The sequence below is a fragment of the Staurois parvus genome, unplaced genomic scaffold (genome assembly GCF_062004578.1).
Source record: "Staurois parvus isolate SC_StPar_1 unplaced genomic scaffold, SC_StPar_1.0 ptg000436l, whole genome shotgun sequence".
Classification (NCBI taxonomy): Eukaryota; Metazoa; Chordata; class Amphibia; order Anura; family Ranidae; genus Staurois; species Staurois parvus.
In genome coordinates this window covers 338680-350838 of record NW_028318232.1, presented here as the reverse complement: position 1 = coordinate 350838, position 12159 = coordinate 338680, and the positions used below count along the sequence as shown (strand labels likewise).

General features: G+C 47.6%; 1 protein-coding gene across 2 annotated transcripts in view; it reads right to left on the bottom strand.

Annotated features, from left to right (window-relative positions):
* The window catches only part of GUCY2C (guanylate cyclase 2C), an 879595-nt gene that overhangs the window by 684165 nt on the left and 183271 nt on the right, over window positions 1-12159 (bottom strand). For both annotated transcript variants that reach the window (XM_089687691.1, XM_089687690.1), the window contains one exon: window positions 9309-9444. In XM_089687691.1, coding sequence (XP_089543817.1) covers window positions 9309-9444 — 136 coding nt within the window. The remainder of the gene's footprint in view (window positions 1-9308; window positions 9445-12159) is intronic.

The window sequence follows — 12159 nt, the reverse complement described above, 5'->3', positions numbered from 1 at the left end:
GCCCGGGGTGCAGCACAACAGCTTACAATCTTACACAAATCTACAGTATTCCCCCTCCCATAACTGGTCCTGTAGTACGTGCCTGAGTATTCTTTCTGAGCAAAACGCCAGTCTGGCTTGAGTTTGTAGGATTTTATCAGCTCTCCAATGTGAAATGTCACTTTAAGTTGTAGGGTCCTTCCAATAATCAGTAACAACACTTGTGGCCTGACACAAACAGAGGCCCTAACTAACTAACTATAGGCCTGGACTCAGTCTCAAGGCGCCAACACTGAAATGAGGTGCATGCACGATCTTACCGACCCGGGTCTGCTTTGCATCCGCTGGTGACTCTGAACAGAACAAATGTCTCTCCAACAAGCATGCAGTCTTGCAGTACATGTTGCTTAGTTCCTCTGCTCTCATCAGCCTTCCTGGCAGCAATCTCATCAGCATTCCTGGCAGCAATCTCATCAGCTTCCTGGCAGCAATCTCATCAGCTTCCTGGCAGCAATCTCATCAGCATTCCTGGCAGCAATCTCTGGTTACTGAGGGACGCTTTCACACCTGGATGTCATCAGATTCTCAGCTCACACGGCCCCTTATTCACCATGCTCCAAAACATGGCTTCTCTCTCTCCAACTCTGTGTGCAAAACCCCACCTCTTCATGAATATACAAATATCTATGCAGTCTGAGGCTGTGTTAGAAAAACAGTGACATCTTGTGGCTAAACTGCAGAATGTCAGTCAAAATATTAATTTACTTCCACACAGTGTTCAAACAATGAGAGCTGTTTCCCCATCTCACATGCCACCCCACTAGAGGTTGCCGTCCTCGGCAACCCTCCCCATACAAACTTATTCTGGGCATAACGCTGTGGGGGCACAACAGCATTGGGCTTTGATGACCTTCGTAGAGTGACAGGCTCAGAAGCACTGGGGACGTCAGGCACATTTAATGGGAGAGGAGCTGCCGACTGCTCAACACTTTCCCTTGGTGGCAAACTTGCTATGGTTGGAGCCTCTGTGGGTACCGGGGCAGGGACAACCCACCATTCCTCCCCCTCCTCTAAGGGGATTTCCTCAGTACTCTGAGCAGGAGGATCCCCTCCACGCACACTGGTTCATCAAAATTACAATGCCTCAACATGTTACGGTGCAAGTTTTGTGAGGGCCCCCCAGTCCCTATTGGCTCAACCTCATAGACCGGGATGGCAGGGTCTACCCTCCTCTTCACCGTGTAAGGAACCGCCTCCCACCACCCATCCAACTTTCCAGATGGCCGCTTGGCTTTGACTATCACCCAATCACCCGGGGCATACCCCTCCTTCTGCACTGGTCTTGGATTGGGGTATACCACTTGTCTAAGGCGCTCCCCCACAACCTTGTGGATTGCTCTCAGCCGGCGGCAGTGCTCTTGCACCCAGGCAGTAGTATTTCTTGGTGGTGGCTCCATCGGATCGGGCATGTGGAGATCTTCAATCTCCCGTCCGGCTCTCCCAAACATGAGCATATGTGGTACTGTGTACCCTGGTATTATAGGCCCACATCACTTCAGCTAGGTATTCGGGTCACCAAGCTTTTTGACGGTCCTCCAGAGTCCACAGCATCTGGAGCAAGGTACGGTTGAACCGCTCACATGCCCCTTTTCCCTGGGGGTGATACGGGGTGGTGGGGGAACATTCGATCACGTACAGTTGGTACAACTCATTCATTAGAGTACCCTGAAAACATGCCCCCTGATCCGAATGTATTCTCTGTGGGCACCCGAACACCTGTATAAAGTGTTTGAAGACCACTTCAGAGGCCGACTCTGCCGTCTGGTCTCCGGTGGGTACAGCCACCGCATACTTTGTGAAATGATATGTCATGACTAGACAGTACGAGTGTCCCGAGGTAGAGTACCCAATCTGCACATAATCGATCATAAGGAGCTCTAGGGGTGCTGATGTCCGGATGGCCTGGACAGGAGCCCGCTGTTCAGTACTCTTACTCAGCCCACAGGGCCGACACTTAAGACATGTCTCGGCCACCATGTCTGCCAAATCGGCACAGTACACGAGCCGTTGGAGCCACTTGAACGGTTTATCGCTCCCAAAATGGGCACCCCTCTCATGGGCCTCCCGGGCAGCCTCCGGTCCCAATGACATGGGGATGACAATCTGTCGCCGGTACTGCAACTCTGACTGCAAGTATATGGTCCGACACAGGAGGCCCTGGGTAACAGTTAGCTTATCCCACTGCCTCAACAACTTTTGGCCCTCCTGGAGTCAGACGAGCCCGCTCTTCTGACCGAGGCCAGATCTTGGTCCAGACCCATTCTTTCACTTTCCACAGGTCCGGGCAGCTATCCTGGACCCTCTCCCAATCAGCCAATGTCTTTCCCAGCACCAATGGCATCCCGGACACCACCCCACTTGAATGTGCCACGTCCTGGAACATGGGTAATCGACCAAGGTCAGGAATTTCAGTGTCCTCTAGCTCCTCATCGGCACTCTGAGCTGACAACCCTACAGGGACGCGGGAGAATGGGTCAGCGTTGCTGTTCTCCCTACCTGACCGGAACTTGATGTGGTATTGGTACTTAGAAAGGCGAGCCAACCACCTCTGCTCCCGCGTTTGGCATTTTCCAGATGTGCTAACGGGTTGTTGTCCGTCATCACAGTCACCTCTGCACCAGTCAGGTACTCCACGAACTTTTCAGTCATGGCCCACACCAGTGCCAGTAGTTCCAATTTAAAGGAGCTGTAGTTGTCGGGGTTGCGCTCTGACTCCCTCAGAGCCCGGCTGCCATAGGCAATGACTCTCTCACGTCCATCCTGGACTTGGGATAACACAGCCCCCAGACCATGTAGACTTCCGACAGCGTACAGCAGGAATGGGGTGTCGAACTGCGCATAAGCCAGAATCGGGGCACTGATCAGCGCCCCTTTTACTGCTTCAAAGGCCCCTTGTTGCTGGGGTTCCCACTCGAGGGACGATTCTTTGGGCCCCCTGCAGTGCCCCTTATAACTCATTTAACGGGCCCACCAAATGAGCAAACTTGGGTATAAACCTCCTGTAGTAGCCGGCCAGTCCAATGAACGCCCGCACCTTTCGTAGTGTACTCGGCTGGGGCCACTTCTGGATGGCCTCCACCTTGTCCGGGGTTGGCTTTACCCCCTCCTGGGTGACCAAATGTCCCAAATACTCTATCTGCTGTCGAAACAGTTGGCACTTCTTGGACTTGATTTTGAGCCCATGGTCTCGCAGCCGTCCTAAGACCTGTCGCAGTTTCTGGAGGTGATCCTGAAAAGAGGCCCCAAACACTGCTACGTCATCCAGGTATATTAATACAGACTCGAAGCTGAGATCTCCCAGACAATGCTCCATCAACCGCTGAAATGTTCCTGGGGCATTGGACAGGCCGAATGGCATCCGGTTGAACTTGTAGAGACCCATAGGTAGGATGAAGGCCGTCTTCGCTTTGTCCTTCTTGGCCACCAGTACCTGCCAATACCCACTGGCCAGGTCAAGAGTCGAGAAGAACTTCGCATGACTCAGGGCGGACAATGACTCCTCAATCCGCGGAAGGGGGCAGGCATCCCGGGTGGTCTGGGCATTCATCTTCCGATAATCCACGCAGAAACGGAGACTCCCATCTTTCTTTCGCACCAAGACTACTGGAGCAGCCCAAGGACTTTGACTTTCCTGGATCACCTGGTTTTCCAACATGCTGGCCACCATATCCTTTACCTCCTGGTACATTTTATGCGGGATTTGCAGGTAATGTTCCCTGATCGGTGCAGCATTGCCGGTGGGGATTTTGTGTTCGATGGTGGAGGCACACCCGAAGTCCTCATCATGTCTCGAGAAGGCCTCCTGAAACTCCCAAACGGTGTCTTCCAGCAACTTCTGTTGTCCTGGAGTCAGGATCTTGCAGTCCACCCCTATCCAGGCCATGATCACTCGACCGTTCCACTCCGCTGTCGGGGTCTCCCTTTGATGGACCTCTACAGCATAGGTCCAGGCTGATCTCCTATCTGCCCGTAGCGTGAAGCTCCTCCATCGAGGAATATCCCCTTCAGACACATAAACTTTGGCAAGCAAGGTATTCCCAGGAACGGTTAACTCACAGTCTTCAATGTTGAGGCAGCGTACAGGCACACATCCATCCTTCACAATAGCGAGGGCCCGGGCTACCAGTGGATGAGTCTGCATTTCTTCTTGGTAAGCGGGCTCAATCAGGACCTCCAGTCCATTCAGTCGTCATCCAGTCCCGGCAGCATCAATATTCGCTCATGTCGAGGCGGGATCTTCACCGGGGTCCTCCGCGGCACCCTCACATGTCCAATCGGTCGACCGGACATGTCGCCCTTTTCCAGACTACAGCTCCTCACCACCTGCTGTAGACCCTTCTGGGTTGGCCGGTGTGTGGTGGCCCGTTGCCAATACCTCGGCCCTTCTTTGGCATAAAGTTGATGGTCTAGGTCCCTCAGCATGTTCATACCTAGTGTCACGTCCATCCCTCTCCGGGACGAATGATCCACCAGCACGACCCCCTTCTTGCTGAAATCTTGCCCACACAGCCGGACCCGCATCCAGACTATTCCTCGGACGTCCATCTCTCTGTTATTGGCAGCCTTCAGCTTGATGACGCTCCGTCTTCCGGGTCCATCATATATCCAAAGTGTCTTTTGAAGAACTCCAGAGGCATAAGGGTGCACTCCGACCCTGTATCAACTAGGCAGCGTACCTTCTGGCCTTCCAACTCGGCTTCCATAACGGGGCTGCTGGCATACAGGTCGTGTTCCTCATGCTTAGGGCTTAGCTTCTGGTATACTGCCGCAGGACGCCCAGCTACTGTGGTGGTCAGAAGTTTAACGTCGGCTCTGACTTCATCTGTTCTGGGCACTCTCTGGCCATGTGGCCGTACTGTCGACAAGCCCAACAGAGGGGTCCCCTTTTGATGTGCCCCCGCAGCTGAGTTATCCTGAGTGGAGTGGCGCGAGGTGCTGAGGTCATTTCCGGAGACCGGGGAGATTCTGCCTTCATCTGGGACACTTCCAGCCGAAGTTCTCTTAATTCTGTCCGCAGGTCCTGGACCACATCCTTTAAGGATTCTGAGTCGTCAGATGCAGACTGACCTCTTGCAGCATGGGTACTACTCACTATTCTCGCCGCCACAGGTATGCACTCCTCCTCTCTCTCCACGGCGGCTAAGTAGATTCTGTAGAATGTCATGTTGGGCACCGTCCGGGTCATCTCTTGCAATTTGTCCTGTAAGAACTTGTTGGAGAGCCCCACTATGAACTGGTCTCATAGTAGCTGGTCCACCTCCCGGAAAGCTCCCATGGCCTCTGGATCTCGCCGCTGTATTTCATTTAGCGTCTCCTTTAGGGCATTGGAGTACTGCATCAGGGTCTCGCCCTCTTGCTGTGGTCAGTTGAAGTGGCTCCGCAGCTGCACTACTTTAGCATGCCCCCCTTGGGCTTTCTCCAGCAGGGAGAAGATTTTCTCTAGGGTGCCTCTCTCAGATTCGGGCCTTACCATTACTGTCCGTCTGACGTCACCCTCTAGAGCCCCCAATGCAACCTCTGCCCTCAGCTCAGATGTCAGGTTACACATTCTAACCGCACTTCGCACTCTTTCAGTCCAGTCCTGCAACGTCATATTTTTACCGTCAAATTTTGGCAGGTGACTCAACAGCACCCCCATGGGAATGTACCCTACTGGTACGGGCAGGGCGGGGGCAAGCTGTATCAGCGGTGTTGGGGCAACTTGGCCTTGCACCGGCGCACCCTGAGCTGGGTCCTGGACCGGTGCCATTGGCGCCGGGGATCTCCCACCGCATTCCCGTCCATAACAGTCACTGTATCCTGCCAACTACGCCAAGTTGTAAGCCATGTACCGCGGTGGGCTCCCCAGGATACAGTGAAGTCACGAACGAGGAAAGCAACCCCAACACCAGCTTTTGCCACAACAGAATTTTACTTAGATGTGGCAAATAAGCACAACCACAAATGCTGGAAACCTACAATAAATTTACATACACCCAGCCCAAAGGCTGAGACCCTTGTGCTGCACAGCATGGCGCCTTCTGATGGATGAAGGTAGAAAGTGAAGTAATTTACCTACTGGCGGGCACAAATAAGCTGCCACACCTTACCTGTTATTACCCTAAAAGAGCAGGAATCAGTGTATGGGTGTACAGTATGGGCTAGCCTGTGGTGCAGCACAACAGCTTACAATCTTACACAAATCTACAGTATTCCCCCTCCCATAATTGGTCCTGTAGCATGTGCCTGAGTATTCTTTCTGAGCAAAACGCCAGTCTGGCTTGAGTTTGTAGGATTTTATCAGCTCTCCAATGTGAAATGTCACTTTAAGTTGTGGAGTCCTTCCAATAATCAGTAACAACACTTGTGGCCTGACACAAACAGAGACCCTAACTAACTAACTATAGGCCTGGACTCAGTCTCAAGGCGCCAATACTGAAATGAGGTGCGTGCACGATCTTACCGACCCGGGTCTGCTTATAATCTGCTGGTAACTCTGAACAGAACAAATGTCTCTCCAACAAGCATGCGGTCTTGCTGTATATGTTGCTTAGTTCCTCTGCTCTCATCAGCCTTCCTGGCAGAAATCTCATCAGCATTCCTGGCAGCAATCTCATCAGCTTCCTGGCAACAATCTCATCAGCATTCCTGGCAACAATCTCTGGTTACTGAGGGACGCTTTCACACCTGGATGTCATCAGATTCTCAGCTCACATGGCCCCTTATTCACCATGCTCCAAAACATGGCTTCTCTCTCTCCTTCCTGTTCTCTCCAACTCTGTGTGCAAAACCCCACCTCTTCATGAATATACAAATATCTATGCAGTCTGAGGCTGTGTTAGAAAAACAGTGACATCTTCTGGCTAAACTACAGAATGTCAGTCAAAACATTAATTTACTTCCACACAGTGTTCAAACAATGAGAGCTGTTTCCCCATCTCACATAATAGCAGTCAGACATCACTAACCTGATCAATCACTGTTTTTGGTAGAAATGATATTTCTTCATGGCAAATAATTTACTAGCAGGTGTAGTAGAGTAATAGAAATCCAACAGACCCAACAGTCATGACATGCATGCTGCTGATTCTGTGTAATTGAATCACTAATTGAAAGGGGCATGTTCAAAATAATAGCAGTGTGGAGTTCTATTAGTGAGGTCATTCATTCTTTGAAAAACAGGTGGCAATTATTGCCCTTATTTAGGAAGGAAGGCAGCAAATGTTGTACATGCTGGTTACAGTGCATTTTTCTCTGACATTCTGAGGAAAATGGGTCATTCCAGACATTGTTCAGAAGAACAGCGTACCTTGATTAAAAAGTTGATTTGAGAGGGGAAAACATATAAAGAAGTGCAGAAAATTATAGGCTGCTCAGCTAAAATGATCGTAAATGCTTTAAAATGACAACCAAAACCTGAAAGACGTGGAAGAAAGTGAAAAACTACCATTCGAATGGATAGAAGAATAGCCAAAATGGCAAGGACTCAGCCAACAATCAGCTCCAGGAAGGTCAAAGAAGGTCTAAAGTTACCTGTGAGAAGAAGGGAGGAATCTGCAAGAAGCCCCCGCAAAGTCCCACTGTTGAAAAAAAGAGATGTGCTGAAGAGGTTACAATTTGCCAAAGAGCACATTGACTGGCCTAAAGAGAAATGGCGCAACATTTTGTGGACTGATGAAAGTAAGATTGTTCTTTTTGGGTCTAGTGGCCAGAGACAGTTTGTCAGATGACCCCCAAACACTGAATTCAAGCCACAGTACACTGTGAAGACAGTGAAGCATGGTTGCGCAAACATCATGATGTGGGGATGTTTCTCATACTATGGTGTTGGGCCTATTTATCGCATACCAGGGATCATGGATCAGTTTGAATACATCAGAATACTTGAAGAGGTCATGCTGCCTTATGCTGAAGAGGAAATGCCCTTGAAATGGGTGTTCCAACAAGACAACGACCACAAACACACCAGTAAACGTGCAACATCTTGTTCCAGAAGAACAAGATTGACGTTATGGAGTGGCCAGCCCAATCCCTGGATCTGTGGGGTGACATCCAAAATGCAGTTTTTGAGGTAAAACCAAGAAATAGAGAAGAACTGTGGAATGCAGTCCAATCATCCTGGGCTGGAATACCTGTTCACAGGTGCCAGAAGTTGGTTGACTCCATGCAACACAGTGGTTAAACAACTAAATATTAAGTGATTCAAAGGAAAGCAAAATCTTCAAACATTTTTCAGTTTATATAGTGAATAATTGAGTTTGTAAAGAAGAATACAAACACTGCTATTTTTTTGAACAGTCTAATATTCACTTTTCTTCAATTTTATTTTTAGAGGAACAACACACATTTGATATATTTTTCTTCATGTTTTGATTTGGAATAGAATGTGTAGTGTTCCCAATGCATTTGTGTGTATGGAAATAAAAGCTATTAGAAGGATTTTGAGCTTTATTCACTTTTTTCAACACACTGATATTATTTTGAACACAACTGTAACTTTTCCTTCAAATACTGAACTTGGCCTGTCCCTGTCAACCTCTGTGTATCCATACTGGTCAGTGAGGTTATCCACCACCATAAAGTTCCAGTAGCGAAATTAAAGAGGTGGTTAAGGTTTAAGGTCAACTGTTACAGGAAAGCTGAGATGTTCATATAATTTAATTTGTATTTGTGTAGCACTTTTTCCCCCTGGGGCTTAAACCCTTTCCCACAGCCCTATAGCAGAAGTACTGCTACAGGGCAGCAGAGCTGCGCAAAATCATGTATATATACATGATTTGCATTTCCAGGTAGGGGGCACGCACATATCGCAAAAAAGTACATGGTCAGGAAGGGGGGGTAAATCCTCTGGAGGGCGAGTGGCTAAAGAGCTTAAGAGGTGGTGCAGCAATCTTGGATGCACTAAGTTGAGCTAGTAAGAGAGGAAACCCATGCAAGCACAAGGAGAACATGCAAACTCCACAGATATTTTCTTGGTAGGAATTTGAACCAAGGCCGCTAGGGCTGCACAGTGCTAACCATTAAGCCACTGTGCTGCTCTCTTCAGCTGCTTTTACTGTATATCTGCATGTACTAACTGTTTTAATATGCTTCTTTTTTTGTAGCATTTGCTTATAAATGTTTAATCATATGTCCAGTTAAAATGAATCAGGTTTTGACATGTTTAATAATGCAGTTTAAAGTGTAATGATGTGCTCCCCAGTCCCTGCCTTGCTATTTCTTTTCCTTATTAAATAAACGTAATATCTTGAACTAGGCATGCATTTTGACACTTTGCTGTCACAGCTAACCTTGAAAAGAGATGCTCCGAAACTGATCTATGAAGCTGAAGTTTGTATTGATATCTTTTGTCCTCAGAAACATCTTCAGAACATGGCCAAAGAGGAGCACCGCATCTAGATAGCCAGCAGCATAGTCATCTTGTAACTAAAATTAGACAAAAACTTTGGGATGAAGTTGCAAAAAAATACAGATTATGAGCTCTGAGAAAAAAATACTTGGATATTATCAACCCAACAAAACTATCTATGAATACAGTTCTTGTAAAAACTGTTTACTCCTTTGTCAGTTCCAATACTCCAATACTATATAAATGAAGCCTGAGAGAGAAAACGGGATCAGAATGGTGTTCTATTTTCTTTAATAGGAATGATATTAGCAGGCATCATAGATACAAAAAATAATAAGTAATCTTTTCTTTCAGCCTTTCTCTTGTACAGTGCTTCTGTATTTACACATGCACACATGACCAGTGCATCAAATTCAATATCATGAATTAAAGTTCTGACGTTTTTCTTTAAATATTTATTGTAGTCAGGCTGAAGAAATAGTAATTCATACACTGATGAGCCATAACATTATGACCACCCACCATAACACTATGACCACCAACCTAATATTAATTAGGCTCCCCTTTTACCATGTAAAAAGTCCTGACCCATTGAAACATGGACTTCACCAGACCTCTGAAGGTATTCTGTGGTATCCGGTAGCTTGCCTTCTTCCCATAGTGCATCCTGGTGCCAGCTGTACCCCAGGTAAGCGACACACATACATCCAAACATCTGCCTGATTTAAAAGAAAACGTGATTCTTCCGACCAGGCCACTTTCTTCCTCTGTTTCATGGTCCAGCTCTAATGCTCATGTGCCCATTCTAGGTACTTTTGGCTGTGGACACGGGTCAGTATGACAACCCTGACTGGTGTGCTGCTAAGCAACCCCATATGTACCAAACTGCGATATATTGTGTTTTCTGACACCTTTCTCTCAGTACCAGCATTAACTTTTTCAGCATTTTGAGCTACAGTAGCTCTTCTATTGCATCAGACTACACGGCCAGCCTTCAGCCCATGTGCATGAAGGAGCCTTGGCCACCCATGACCCTGTCACTAGTTCTCTGGTTTTCCTTCCCTGGCCCACTTTTGGTAGGTTCTGACCACTGCAGACCGGGAAAATCCTACAAGAGCTGCAGTTTTGGAGTTGCTCTGACCCAGTTATCTAGCCATTATAATTTTACTCTTGTCAAAATTGCTTAAATCTTTATGCTTGTGCTTTTTTTCTACTTTCAACACGTCAGGGATAACATGTTCACTTGCTGCCTAATATCACACCCATTGTAACAAGCTATTTAATGTTGTTCACTTTACCTGCCAGTGGTCATAATGCAATGGCTGATTGGAGTATCTTTTTTTTACTTACTTTAGGCTCCAGCTCAGGTTAACATACCCTGTGCTAGCAGCATGTCAGATGGCAAAACACATCTGAATAAATTAATATGTTTACCAACCTTCTATGAACTGTTAGGCTACATTCACACTAGCATTGTGTGAAGGCGGCAGAGAGGCATTTGGGAAGCGTTTTTACCGTTTCCCAAGCACCTCTGCCAATTCTGCACATTACAGCACATGGTGCTGTTCTAACGGGAGCATTTGCGTCGCGTCGCGTCGCGTCGCATCGTGGCAAAACGGATGCCTCTGGTCGAGTCAGGAGGCGTTGAAGCCTCCTATTCTAGTCTATGGTGCCGCTCGATGCGATGCGGTTGCGGGGCATTTGCGGAGCGGTAACACCATTCAAACTGCATTATAGGCGTTTGTGGGGTGTTTTTAACACTTGGCAAACGCCTAGCAACCGCCGCTAAACTGTGCATGCGGCATTTGCGGAGCATTTGCCGAGCGTTAAAAAACGTTCCGCAAACGCCGGACCAACGCTTGCCAAGCGCTATAGGGGCGTTTGGCAAGCGTTGGTAAAACAGCCAAGTGTGAACGAGCCCTTAGTGTAAAATGTAAATGTGTTTTGGATGCAATTTTGGAAAGTATATTCCCCTTTATTTAAAGCCCAATTGAAGCTTCAACATGTATTACTGTAATGTAGTCAGGCTCATATACAGCAATAAAGATGTCTGACTTTTTTTCACTTATTTACTTTGTGATGCAGCACAGATTAACATACCTTGTGCTAGCAGCATACTAGGGAGGCGGACCACTGCTTAACACAGAGACAGTGGCTTAGGAATCCAGTGGTCTGTCCTCTACCCAGCACTCCAATCAGCTGCACTCATGCTTCCGGTGCAATGCTGTTCTTTGGAGCATGAAGCAGAGATCTGGCAGATTACTGGGGATCTGGGCCTACGCACTCTGTGTTGAGCAGTAATAATTGTAATCTTTCTAAATCAATTAATGATATAAAAACAATGGTGTAAAGACACTGGTTCTTTCAAGTTCAATCCATATACATAACTAATATATATATATATATATATATATATAATACACACACTATATTGGCAAAAGTTTTGGGACGCCTGCCTTTACAAGCACATGAACTTTAATGACATCCCAGACTTAGTCTGTAGGGTTTCAAAATTGAGTTGGCCCACCCTTTGCAGCTATTACAGCTTCAACTCTTCTGGGAAGGTTGTCCACAAGGTTTAGGAGTGTGTCTATGGGAATGTTTGACCATTCTTCCAGAAGTGCATTTGTGAGGTCAGGCACCGATGTTGTGCGAGAAGGCCTGGCTCGCAGTCTCCGCTCTAATTTATCCCAAAGGTATTCTATCGGGTTGAGGTCAGGACTCCACTCCAGGCTCACTCATCCATGTCTTTATGGACCTTGCTTTGTGCACTGGTGCACAGTCATGTTGGA